This window comes from Berghia stephanieae, chromosome 3 (assembly GCF_034508935.2).
Source record: "Berghia stephanieae isolate SIO BIC M18660-M18661 chromosome 3, UCSD_Bste_1.3, whole genome shotgun sequence".
Taxonomy (NCBI): Eukaryota; Metazoa; Mollusca; class Gastropoda; order Nudibranchia; family Aeolidiidae; genus Berghia; species Berghia stephanieae.
In genome coordinates, this window is record NC_088362.1 from 7739155 (window position 1) to 7753426 (window position 14272).

The following is a 14272-nucleotide window of genomic DNA, read 5'->3' on the forward strand; positions in this document are numbered from 1 at the left end:
TATCGTCAATGGTTGGAATTTTTGTTTTCTTAGAAAAAAAAGAAAATTACAGTGCTTCATCATGAGAGACTTAAAAACATGCCTCATTGCTATTTTTCAACTGTCCCTACATTACACCATTCAACAACTATGGATTGACTTCTTTGATTTCCATAGCCTCTCATCCAAGACAATGAACATGAGGCAATCACTTCTCCTAAGTATCTGTACAATGTCTATCTGATACTGACAGGCATGATAATTGAGCTTTTTTAAAAAAGAATTGAGCTTTATATAGCGCAATATCCACTAAATGTGCTCAAAGCGCTTTACAAGGGGTCCCTGGTCAACAGCAACATTTAACATGTAGGGTGGCACATGCCGCCTGTTAGGCGATATTACAATTTTTCGGACAAAGACAACGCTGTTAACGGCCAGGTACTCATTTTACACCTGAGTACGGTGAGAGAATGTGAGTAAATAAAGAGACTTTTCCAAGGACTCAATTATGCGCTGAGCGCGAGGCTCGAACCCAGGACCTTCCGATCCGAAAGCGAGTGTCATACCACTAAACCACATAGCCGCACGATGGTTCATGATAGTGAAGACACTAATAATGCCAGACTGTATGACTGCAAAGGACAGACATTTTATTTCAAATGTCAGACAGAGATAATTATAGAGAATAAACATTGGATAAGACAGGACGTCATAGAAATGCTTACCAACAGAACAAACATATAACATTAGAAAAAAAGGCAGAAAAGAAAAAGAAAGTAATTTTGCTTTTTATAACACATTTTGCTTATTGGCAAAAATGTTATCCCCAGTGATTACTCTTTTGGTAGAGAAGTGGACCTAAATGCCCCAACCAAACACAGGCACACGTTCTCATCAAGAGAGATACAATTTAAAAGTAATGAAGCCTTTCAGAACCCTGATCCTTAGCCATGGGTGGCAGCAGGAAGAAGTGCTGAAACCCGAAACTAAAATCTCGACACTTTGCTAAACCTGAAAATGTACCTACTGAAAATGCGGCCTAAACTTTACTCTTATTTCATCACCGTTTTTATACCATTATTAAATGATTACACAGCAAACATATTGACACTATGAGGAAATTAATTTCATTCTAAAAACCAACTTATACACTCCGTACACTGAAAAGGTGGCTGAATCACGTTTTCGAATTTTTACCGATGCTATTATTAGGTTATTTTACTCAAAACACTGAAACCGGAGGTATTTGACTTTGAGATATCGCGAAACCGGAATGAACCATAAAACTGGTTCCCATGTCCTTTTGAGATATCGCGAAACCGGAATGAACCATAAAACTGGTTCCCATGTCCTTTTGAGATATCGCGAAACCGGAATGAACCATAAAACTGGTACCCATGTCCTTAGCTTTAATTGAAGCTGTTCCTTTCGTCAGATTTTTTGAGATTATAACTGTTTAAATTTGTTCAAATAAATAGGGTCACCCATTACCCTGACTTTCTAACAAGTAGACCTTCGATCTAGTCCAAGACACCTTTCACCTTCGTGCAGACATGCCAAATTGAAAACTTCAAATTTAGTAATTTTTATGTAAATTTTTAGTTTTAGTAATTTGACAAGGAAATTCGTAATTTCTGAAATTGTGTATGAACAACCACAATATTATTATTATTATTATTATTATTATTATTATTATTATTATTTAAGTATTACTAAAAATTAAAAATTCGTAATTTTCCATAAAAATTTGTATTTGGCCATGGAATTTGTCTAAAATTCGTAAAATTACGAAAAATTTGTAAGATTCAGCAGGTATGTTGGTATATAAGCATGTCTTCCAAAATATAAAATCCATATTCATATATCACAACTTGATTATGGGCTAGAAAGTACTGTATGCATTGAAATTCCTTTCTGCTTTTTAAGATGCTTTAATCACTTTAATATGTGACCCCTCATCTCAAAACGGTATTATGTCGGGATGGACCAGCTGCTAAAAAGTCAAATTATAGTTAAACTGGTAAAAATATGACACATTGGTATTTATCACAGTAAAATATGATATTCCTCCTCCTCTATAAAGCATATAAACCCAACTTAATCATGGTATTTCTGGCTACAAATTCCATTTTCAGCATCTTAATTATCCCAACTTAATACCGTTTTGAGACGAGGGGTCACATATCAACATAATATAAATTCAATGTTCCAATAAAACAAACTCACCATTGTAGGTCCTTGCTGTGACATACTGACCAAATTTCCACTCTCAATGTCTGTTAGTGCTTGATGGATGTGATTTTTTAGGTCATTTACAGTGGGGAAAACAGTCAGATCATGGCGTTCTGGTGCATGTCTGGAACCCCGAAATAATTCTCTGACTACAAATTTTCTGATGAATAAAAAAAAAAACAGCATACCAATACATTCATTAGCAAATCAACCTTCAAGTAGAAAACGGTAAGGGCTGCCTGAAGCCGGTGATCGTAAAATACTAACGAAAGAGTGAAAATGGAAAGGCTTCGTGTGGGAACAAACCCTTCATCAGCACAACAATACACAAATAAACGTGGAAAACAAATAAAAATATAATTTAAAATAACTTATATCGTCTGTACTCAATGGTGGTTGCAGTCTGCAATACGAAGCCTTTCCATTTTCACTCTTTCGTTAGTATTTTATAAATCGATTTTCATGACATCATGTGATCAATTTATTCTACAATTATAATAAATAACAACTAATAGACAAAAAATATCAATTTAAATATTCATTCAATTTTGAGAGTGTATTAATATCTTTAAAAATATTATAGTACAGTGATCTCCCTTTATAAGCACTTGGCTACAAGCGCAATCCAGCTAGAGGCACACTCAAGGCATGAAACAGAATTCTTATATAAATTTACTCTTTTATAAGAATGCTCACCAAAAACGATTTCGGCTCTTTACTGAAAAATTCAAAAAATAAATAAACTAACCCCCCCCCCCCCCCAAAAAAAAAAAATAACAAAACAAAAACAAAACAATTTTAAATACAAAAGATTGATAAACAAGGTTAACAGAAAACATAAAAATGCTCTGTAAATAACTTATGGTTCACACCTTACGATTCCATCATTACTTCCCTTTCACAAAACAAATGACATCTTGGTGATGAAATGGACAACACGCATCCATCATAAAATCTAAAGATAACTTTAAAATATGCAGGCTCGACAGCTCATTGAAACGAGGGGTGGGACGGGAGTTAGGGATGGGCATGTTGTCTGTCCACTTATGATATGGTTGATAATGTGCTAGAAGGGGGGGGGGGGTAAGGGAAGGGATGGCTGACTGTCACCAGTTGTGGTCATAATCAATCAGCTATGTGGTCTAGTGGTATGACACTCGCTTTCGGATCGAAAGGTCCTGGGTTCGAGCCTCGCTCTGCGCATAGTTGAGTCCTTGGAAAAGGCTTTTTACTCACATTCTCTCATTGTACTCAGGTGTAAAATGAGTACCAGGCCGTTAACAGCGTTGTCTCTGTTCGAAAAAAAAACGTAATATCACCTAAGGGGTCCCGTCCTAAATGTTAAGTGTTGCTGTTGACCACGGACTCCTTGTAAAGCGCTTTGAGCATGTTTAGTGGATATTGCGCTATATAAAAAAAGCTAAAAGAAAAATAACAAAAAAAATAATCAATCTAAACAGTCGTTTTGATGACCAGTTTGTTTATACAGGTTTTAAGAGTGCTTATAATGTGAGGTAAGAAGACATGGTTAGCAAATGTATTCTTTTAATTCTTTGTCCGCGACTTACTTATTTCGCACATGTGTCTGGTGACAAGTCTATTTTGTGCTACATACCCTGCATCCTGCACTCACAACCTCAGATGTTAAAAAAGCAATCAGACTTTATATCTTCAACTTAATGTCCGAGAACGGAGTGGGAACCAGTTCACAGAAATAGAGGATGATATAAGCAGTCAAACAAGCAGAATCAATAACTTATTTTCCTATAGTCTCACAACTACAGCATAACGTTGTCACATCTATTTTAGGCAGAAATGAACGGGTTTATTTACCCTAAAATATTAAATCAAAAAGAAAAAGAACCTAAAAAAAATAATTTCTTAATGGACCAATCACAGTTCCAACCTGGTGAATACCCATTTGTATAAATTTGGAATTTAAGAGGAAAAATTTATTGTTACTGTACTAAGAGCATTGAACATAGATTTAAAAAAAAAAAATATTCTAAATCCTGATAAGCATAATCTGCTTGATTCTAGAGGAACGTGCTTATTAACAGAGACCACTGTTTTTGTTTTTTTTTTTAATTATATTTTTCAGTCATTTGGAGAGGCAGAAAAATATATGAGTAAATCGAGTTTTACTGATATCAAAGAAAAATGGATATCAAACATAAAATTTAAAAAAAACCAAAAAAAACAAGAAAAAAAAAAAAGGGAAATTTCCGAACTTTTTTAACATAGATTCTGAAAAATGATAGTTTCACTTATTTGAGTAAGGCAACAAAAGCCTTGATGGTCCCTTACCTTAATTGCTTCCTGATAGCGTAAAGCTTTGTCTCTCCAGAAGCGACCAAAGATCGAATTTTTTCCAACACCCGTGGATGAATCCTGGCTGTCTGGTTTTTATTACTCTCTACTTCTGCTGACACTGTTAATTCCTCTTGTGTGTTTAAGACAAGTTCAGATTTTGGTATTGAGGGTGCAACCCCTTCATGATAATCATGGGCTTCCTCAGTGGGCAGCTGTACATAATACCTGGAGGGAAAGAAGAAGATAATGGAAGTAATAACAATTTCATTAGTGCTTAACTCAAGTAGAACGCAGGTCCATGAATCAAGACGAGCATTAAATGGGCACTATTTCTTTGAGATAATAATGTTTTAGTAGGAGAAAACAACAAATACACAATTATATTCTATACCTATTTCACTCTAAAAAAGATATATGATCAATTGATAAAGAATATTCAAAATTAAGTAATAATGAAATAGCTTATATCAATTTAAATTAATAATTAAAATAGTTAATACGCCTATTACTCAGAAAGATGTAGATTTATATGAGGGAAGGTAAAAGTAACCTGGGTACAATACGGATTATAATAATTGTGATGTTGAGTTAATGGCAAAATTCTATTAAACATGAAATCTAAGATAGAGGTTAATCTAATGTTAGGGACGGTTATAATAATAAATTACTCTCACATGCGAGAGATTAAGGTAATAATAAATTATATCTTAAAACATGTGCCCATGGGAAGAGTTAAGGTAATAAATTATATCTAAACATGTGCCCATGGGAAGAGTTAAGGTAATAAATTATATCTAAACATGTGCCCATGAGAAGAGTTAAGGTAATAAATTATATCTAAACATGTGCCATGGGAAGAGTTAAGTAATAAATTATATCTAAACATGTGCCATGGGAAGAGTTAAGGTAATAAATTATATCTAAACATGTGCCCATGGGAAGAGTTAAGGTAATAAATTATATCTAAACATGTGCCCATGGGAAGAGTTAAGGTAATAAATTATATCTAAACATGTGCCCATGGGAAGAGTTAAGGTAATAAATTATATCTAAACATGTGCCCATGGGAAGAGTTAAGGTAATAAATTATATCTAAACATGTACCCATGGGAAGAGCTAAGGTAATAAATTATATCTAAACATGTGCCCATGGGAAGAGTTAAGAGAATATCAGGGAGATAAGATTTACAAGAAAAAAACACATATCATTTCACAAAAAGAAAAATCTGTCTCCTTCTGAGCACAAAATGTTTCCTCCAATACTAAATTATTTGGGAAAACTAACAAAAAAAAACAACAAAAAACTTGGCTAAATAATGGATAATATATCAAAAATTAACAATCTAGCATCAAAATTATAGTGATTATAACTTTTTAAAAGGTTGAAAAAGTGTGGAATAGTTAACATTGTGTCCACGCTTTTTATAACTTTTGAGAAACGATTTCTGCGATTCTGTAGATCATCAGGATTTTACATTATTGAACAGATTGAAACTGATGAAAACAAAGATTTTCCAAATAAAATTATTGAAAAGTATTTTTGTGGCAAATATCACAAAAATGACCATTTGGCACAGCCTCATATACTGATTAAATCTGTATAAGCGACAGTTCTGAGAAACCATAGCCATCATTATGTTATAGCCTGACACTGAAATCCAAAAGGACTGGCAGTTTGACGTCATTATTTGGTTTTTGCACCGCCTAGTGAGTTGTCGCGTAGCCATCGTTATGTTATAGCCTGATAATGAAATCCAAAAGGACTGGCAGTTTGACGTCATTATTTGGTCTTTGCATCGCCTAGTGAGTTTTCGTTAGTGGAGCTCATGGAAACAAGTTATTTCATTGGTTGAACTATTGAATACAACTCACGACTTGTTTTCTTTTGTGGCAAAAGACTGGCATTTTGACGTCATTTTTTGGTCAGTGTCAGGCCATAACTTTACAGAGGCCACGGAGAAACCCCAGCATCACATAGAAACATTATCATAGACTGAGAAAATCTCCATCAATAGTCCATTTATTTAAAGTCCTTAGGTATCTCACCTATCTTCTCCCCACACATCTGTTCCTTTCACACGTAGCTCTTGGAAAGCTTTGTCCATTGCAGTCCGTATACTTTTCTTATCCATGTTGAGATTCACTGCATAAGTGGGAAATTTCCGAACTTTTTTAACATAGATTCTGAAAAATGATAGTTTCATTTATTTGAGTAAGGCAACAAAAAACCCCCCGAAAAAAACATAAACAAATTGCCTGTAACTAACTTCCAGAGAGAGAGAGAGAGAGAGAGAGAGAGAGAGAGAGAGAGAGAGAGAGAGAGAGGAGAGAGAGAGAGAGAAGAGAGAGGAGAGAGAGAGAGAGGAGAGAGAGAGAGAGAGAGAGAGAGAGAGAGAGAGAGAGAGAGAGAGAGAGATTAAGTTTAAAGACTAAACATTTATAAAGTAAAGATAACTGAAAAGAAACGTGGGAAAGAGCAAGCTAATACGGGAAAAAATGTAGAGAATTTTCTCAAATAATCTATCTTGAAAACTTACACGAGATCTATTGAAATCTTACATTAACTGCCTGACATGGAAGCAAATATAACCGTCAAGACTGACTCCAGATGGGGAAAAAATTAATTAAAAACAAAAATAATTTAATTTTGCCAGCCTTCTGAGTAGCAAGGCCATAGTCCAAGGCAATCCCACATGCATATTAATCACAACAGGTAAAACGAGCTGATTCATACAAGCTCCCTATATCTATATTTTGATGTAATCACTTGCTGACTTAATGCTAGTATGCCTCACAAGAATTGCGCTTACACTCCAAAACATAGAGAGATAAAAAACAGAAAAGCTTTAGAGTCCTTCAGAGCATTATTTGTCTGACTGTTTTTCTATGTAAAATTGAAGTTACAAGCACTCAGGGCCCTTCCCTGCGACCCAAATACCCAGACTGAGATTTTCTATGTAAAATTGAAGTTACAAGCACTCAGGGCCCTTCCCTGCGACCCAAATACCCAGACTGAGATTTTCTATGTAAAATTGAAGTTACAAGCACTCAGGGCCCTTCCCTGCGACCCAAATACCCAGACTGAGATTTTCTATGTAAAATTGAAGTTACAAGCACTCAGGGCCCTTCCCTGCGACCCAAATACCCAGACTGAGATTTTCTATGTAAAATTGAAGTTACAAGCACTCAGGGCCCTTCCCTGCGACCCAAATACCCAGACTGAGATTTTCTATGTAAAATTGAAGTTACAAGCACTCAGGGCCCTTCCCTGCGACCCAAATACCCAGACTGAGATTTTCTATGTAAAATTGAAGTTACAAGCACTCAGGGCCCTTCCCTGCGACCCAAATACCCAGACTGAGATTTTCTATGTAAAATTGAAGTTACAAGCACTCAGGGCCCTTCCCTGCGACCCAAATACCCAGACTGAGATTTTCTATGTAAAATTGAAGTTACAAGCACTCAGGGCCCTTCCCTGCGACCCAAATACCCAGACTGAGATTTTCTATGTAAAATTGAAGTTACAAGCACTCAGGGCCCTTCCCTGCGACCCAAATACCCAGACTGAGATTTTCTATGTAAAATTGAAGTTACAAGCACTCAGGGCCCTTCCCTGCGACCCAAATACCCAGACTGAGACTATCTGCCGATCTTTCATTGTTTAAAACTAAAAATAACTGACAATGAAAGATGAATCACGGTAAACAAAAAATGAAGACAAACTAATTCATATTCACCTAGCTGGGCAAGTTTGCCTAAATCCTCCATTACCATCCATTGGACTATGACTTTTCTTGCCAGCACCTTTTCTTCTAGGACCATACTGGCATTCCATCACAACAGCACGACTACCTGAAATTTGAGAAAGCTTTGATATTATAACTCTAAAAGACAATTTTATTTTTTAAAACTTCTTTCAAAGCCTTTTGCAAAATATTATGGATTGTTTCTAAAGATGCTGTCCAGCAAAGCTGCATAGTATAAGACCAAATATTGAATCGTTGTCCCAAATCTGGACCAAAACTATGTATTGATTCAAACTCGAAAATTGAACCATTGAAAGAGGAAAAACTAAAATGGTTCGAAGTCACTTTATCTTCTAAACACACGCACATGCACTCACATACACACACACACACACACACACACACACACACACATATTTCATAGTTCATCAAGTATTTTTTTTTTAATTATCCAAATTCGAATTATAAATAAAATCAAATAGGTGCAATTAAAGAAAGTGAAGCGTCGTCCACTCATCTGAGAAAGTCTATGGATCAATAAGAAATTTTCAACTTAGTATTGTTTAAAAAAATTTACAGAATAAATGAGGCAAATATTGCCCCCCCCCCCCCCCCCCCCCCCCCCCCCCCCCCCCCCCCCCCCCCCCCCCCCCCCCCCCCCCCCCGACTCAACCCAGGTTTTGTGAACTCAAAATTTAGAATTAATACATTGCAGTCCCCTTAAAATAAACTCTTAGGGATGAGAAAAAAGGGATCATTGAAAGATAGACTGCATTATACCTCCTGTCTATCCCCCAGTTGTGCAAATCCAAACTGATGATTTTATCTTATCCGGACCAGCTGTTGGATGGAGTTTTTTAAACATGTTAAATTACTAATTGCGGACATCACCGTCTCCGACACCACGTATTTAATAATAATAATAATAATAATAATAATAATAATAATAATAATAATAATAATAATAATAATAATAGATCTTTATTGTCCATAAATATGGCAATTTGACATTTAGTTACACTTGTTATAACATTAAATGATAACTATAACATTGAACAGATATTTCACTCCTACTTATTTTCTCTCTCTCATTCATTCACTCTCTCTTCCTCTCTTTCTTCCTCTCTCTCTCTTCCTCTCTTTCTTTCACACGTGCGATATACACAACATATTCATTTCGTTTTCAATTTGTTACAATTGTGGCAATTCTACACCAAAAATTATCATCATTATCAATTGGTCGGTTAATCTAACATTAAATATATTAATCAGTTAATCAGTCAACGAATCAATCCTTGGTTTTTCTGTACTATATGAAATATTCAAAGCAATTAAGATTGAAGAATCAGACATTTGTGAATGGAGAAAGGGGATGCAAAGTACAATGAGCAGAGGGTGACTATTTGGCTTGAGAAGACTACACTAAAGTCGAAGCTCTATGAATGGGTCTCAGCACAAGCCTGGGAAGACCACAGCAATCCTGCATCTTGTTGACCTTCAGCCACAAAGACATCATGAGAAGAAGAAGAAGAAGAAGAAGAAGAAGAAGAAGAAGAAGAAGAAGAAGAAGAAGAAGAAAAAGAAGAAAAGAAGAAGAAGAAGAAGAAGAAGAAGAAGAAGAAGAAGAAGAAGAAGAAGAAGAAGAAGAAGAAGAAGAAGAAGAAGAAGAAGAAGAAGAAGAAGAAGAAGAAGAAGAAGAAGAAGAAGAAAGTGCTAATGGTTTAGAGCAGATAAAGCGGGGCCAGCCTCTCAGAGTTTATTTTGAGTGAGAATTTATCTTAACGCAGTTTATCTTAAGCGGCCTGCAGTGTAGTTGAGGACTTACCTGAATTAATAAAGGGTATACCATCAAATGGCACATACTGTGACTTCCACATCAGTCTTGTAGAAGATTTTGCTGTACTAGGTGACTGCCTTGTACCCCAAAAACTGTTGGTCTGTTGTTTGTGCAACGTTAACACGATGTCTAAAGTCACTTCATTTTCAACATATCCTCTGTATGAGTCGCCAATTTTCTAGATTAATGAAACAAATGTCAAACATGATTTAATCAAAAATAAATTAAACACGAATAAGCATCCACATCATGTATTTTATCACAAACTTATGGGGAGTCCCATCCACGTAATGATTACAAACCACAAAAAAAACCCCCCAAAAAACCCACTATCATAAAAAGTAACTAACACTGTAACGGTAGATTGAATGAGAGATAATTGCATAAAAAGGGGATGCTTAGATAAGCAGAACAAAGAATTCTAGTTGTGACCAAATTAAGAACTTTTCATTACCTCACACTTGAGCAGACGGGCAGCCCATGCAGGACAACCAGGAGGTGGCTCAGAGGAGGCAGATGTCTGTGGCATGATGATTGCAGTGGCAGCCATATTGTTGGCACCGACTACATTAAGGTCTGAGTCATCCACACTTTGAACCATTTGAACACCTGAAAGTTGAGATTTATAAAGGTGGTCATTATGCTTGTGTTTCTATGTTCGAAAGACAGACAGATAGATAGATAGACAGTCAGACAGATATACATATAATATATATATATTGAATCGTGTTTGATACAAATATGGTACGAAAAGTGCTCAACATGCAGTAATGGAGCGAATTATTATTATTTAAAATATTTACCACAATGTTTGAGACAGTCTACATTAATGTTTCAGGCTTAATTTGCCATCGTCAGGACTGAGTTGTTTTGTTGACTGTTGTTGTTTCTTGAGGTGGTTCCGGTTTAAAGTTGCTTAACAGGAATTTACGCCGATGGGGACACCTTCCGTATATCTCACTTTTCATGTTGAGTGTGGCTTCATGAGGTTGTTTGATTATAGTATATTTTTCTTCCAGGCATAAGCTACATTGTTTTGATGTTGGTGTGTATCCTGTTGCTTTAGATAAAATTTTCCATGAAATGTTGTGGTCTATTTTGTTGTCTTTTAATTTCCAAATATGTTCGCTGAGTTTTGTGGATGTTTTTTTGTTAGTGTTTCTAAATGTTGAGGTGTGGAGGTTGTATCTTGTTTTGAAATTATTTTCTGTTAGTCCTACATATTTTTCTTGCTTGTTTGTTTTAGTTTCTGTGACTGTGGCTTGGTAAATTAAACTTGATTCTAAGCATTGTTTGTTTAGCGGGCAGTGTTCTTTATTTCTGCAGTTGCATTTTCTGGTGGGTGGGTTTTGCTCTTGTCGGTGGTTTATTAATATTTTTTTGTTGTGGCTTGAGATTATTTGTTCTATGTTGCGCATACACGAGTAGCTTATTTTTATGGTATTCCTGTTGATAATTTTATGTAGCTTGTGGTTTTTTGGAAAGTGTGTATCAATTAATTTCAGGAACTGCTGTCCTATGTTTGTGCTGACGTTTTTGTCGAAAGGTGGGTTGAACCAAGTTATGTGTCGTTTTCTTGTTTTAACAGTTGACTTCCTCGACATCACATTCGACATAAAATCCAATTCATTCCAACCGTTCAGAAAACCAAACAACACCATTAGCTACATTAATAAAAACAGCAACCACCCCCGTCCCGTCATTGACAACATACCAAAAAACATAGCACTGAGGGTGAGCAAACTTTCGGAAAACAGAGAGATATTCAACGTCGAAGCCACCCCCTACAAAGAAGCACTCACAAAAAGCGGATACAACACACCATTTGAATACACAGACGCCTCCCTCTCATGTAAACCCCAACACACAAGTGAAGAACGTAAAACAAGAAAACGACACATAACTTGGTTCAACCCACCTTTCGACAAAAACGTCAGCACAAACATAGGACAGCAGTTCCTGAAATTAATTGATACAACACACTTTCCAAAAAACCACAAGCTACATAAAATTATCAACAGGAATACCATAAAAATAAGCTACTCGTGTATGCGCAACATAGAACAAATAATCTCAAGCCACAACAAAAAAATATTAATAAACCACCGACAAGAGCAAAACCCACCCACCAGAAAATGCAACTGCAGAAATAAAGAACACTGCCCGCTAAACAAACAATGCTTAGAATCAAGTTTAATTTACCAAGCCACAGTCACAGAAACTAAAACAAACAAGCAAGAAAAATATGTAGGACTAACAGAAAATAATTTCAAAACAAGATACAACCTCCACACCTCAACATTTAGAAACACTAACAAAAAAACATCCACAAAACTCAGCGAACATATTTGGAAATTAAAAGACAACAAAATAGACCACAACATTTCATGGAAAATTTTATCTAAAGCAACAGGATACACACCAACATCAAAACAATGTAGCTTATGCCTGGAAGAAAAATATACTATAATCAAACAACCTCATGAAGCCACACTCAACATGAAAAGTGAGATATACGGAAGGTGTCCCCATCGGCGTAAATTCCTGTTAAGCAACTTTAAACCGGAACCACTTCAAGAAACAACAACAGTCAACAAAACAACTCAGTCCTGACGATGGCAAATTAAGCCTGAAACATTAATGTAGACTGTCTCAAACATTGTGGTAAATATTTTAATAATAATAATAATAATATATATATATATATATATATATATATATATATATATATATATATATTATATATAAGAGAGAGAGAGAGAGAGAGAGAGAGAGAGAGAGAGAGAGAGAGAGAGAGAGAGAGATTTATTATACAAGAGGGATGACAGATGATGTTGATAAAACAAGAGTAATAATTGTTTTAAGTAAGTTCTAAGTTATTTACGTGACAGTAAAATTCTATCAATCAAAACAGACTGTTCTCCAACTAGCAATTTTCAGATTAAGTAATCATACATTCTCTGACCAAGAAATTAATTGTTATAGGAATAAATTACTTGACACTTTTATACTTTTCAATTTTGCATGCATATTGTGAAGAGAGAGCCAACAATTTGTTTATAATTTAAATTATACAACATGATCCTATAACTTTTAATTTATCACTTTTCCTAACTGTGATTTTACTTGTTTTGTATCAGTTAATGATTAAAAAAAAAAAGAGAGAGAGAGATTTAAGACTCAGCTGATAGTGGCAGCACATGAGGTATGGAGAACACAAACACAAACATGCAAATGCACAGAAACTGACACCCCCCCCCCCCCCCCCCCCCCCCCCCCCCCCCCAAAAAAAAAAAAAAAAAAAAAAACCAAAACAATGATAATGATGATAATCTCATTAAATTTGTGTGAAGAGAGAGGAATATGTTCGAAGCTTTCAAGTCACTTCCATCACTTTTTTCCTTCTCGAATTTCATGCACAATTTGGTCAGGATCCCCAATAACTTTAAGAACTTGGCCAATCTTGGTCAATAGATTAATAATGTATAGGTTTAATAAAGGAAACGTTACCCTCTAGCTTTCCTTGCTGTACTGACTGTGGAATCGCAACAAGACCAAAATATTTTGTTGGAACAAGTTGTAAGGTGTCTGGGTGAATGCCAACCAAGTCTTGAGTGGTTGGTAGTGTCACTACCTGAATACCACCCTGCTGATTAACTAGCTGAGACACTGACCCCGCTGACAACAAGGACTGTAATGCTGATTGATTGGTTCTGATCAATTCTGAAAACGAAATTTTTTTAATTGACAACAAGGACTGTAATGCTGATTGGTTGGTTCTGATCAATTCTGAAAACGAAATTTTTTTAATTGACAACAAGGACTGTAATGCTGATTGGTTGGTTCTGATCAATTCTGAAAACGAAAATTTTTTAAATGACAACAAGGACTGTAATTCTGATTGATAGGTTCTGATCAATTCTGAAATAAAACAATTAATTTAAAAAATGACAACAAGGATTGTAATGCTGATTGATTGGTTCTGATCAATTCTGAAATAAGACAATTAATTTTTAAAATGACAATAAGGACTTTAACTTTAATGCTCATTGGTTGATTATGATCAACACAATTAATTTTTTTTAAAATTGTAATTGTAATTCTTAGAGGTAATGTGAGAAAGAACACTTATAAAAAGAGAGGATGGAAGGTGGGGGAAATGTGA

The 14272-nt window shown here is 35.4% G+C and overlaps 1 protein-coding gene across 2 annotated transcripts in view; it reads right to left on the reverse strand.

Moving 5' to 3' along the window:
- The window catches only part of LOC144967089 (uncharacterized), a 34758-nt gene that overhangs the window by 15190 nt on the left and 5296 nt on the right, over nucleotides 1-14272 (reverse strand). For both annotated transcript variants that reach the window (XM_078903917.1, XM_078903916.1), the window contains exons 3-9: nucleotides 13618-13830; nucleotides 10562-10716; nucleotides 10096-10285; nucleotides 8262-8376; nucleotides 6571-6708; nucleotides 4519-4749; nucleotides 2206-2371 (exon numbers count right to left, since the gene is read on the reverse strand). In XM_078903917.1, coding sequence (XP_078760043.1) covers nucleotides 2206-2371; nucleotides 4519-4749; nucleotides 6571-6708; nucleotides 8262-8376; nucleotides 10096-10285; nucleotides 10562-10716; nucleotides 13618-13830 — 1208 coding nt within the window. The remainder of the gene's footprint in view (nucleotides 1-2205; nucleotides 2372-4518; nucleotides 4750-6570; nucleotides 6709-8261; nucleotides 8377-10095; nucleotides 10286-10561; nucleotides 10717-13617; nucleotides 13831-14272) is intronic.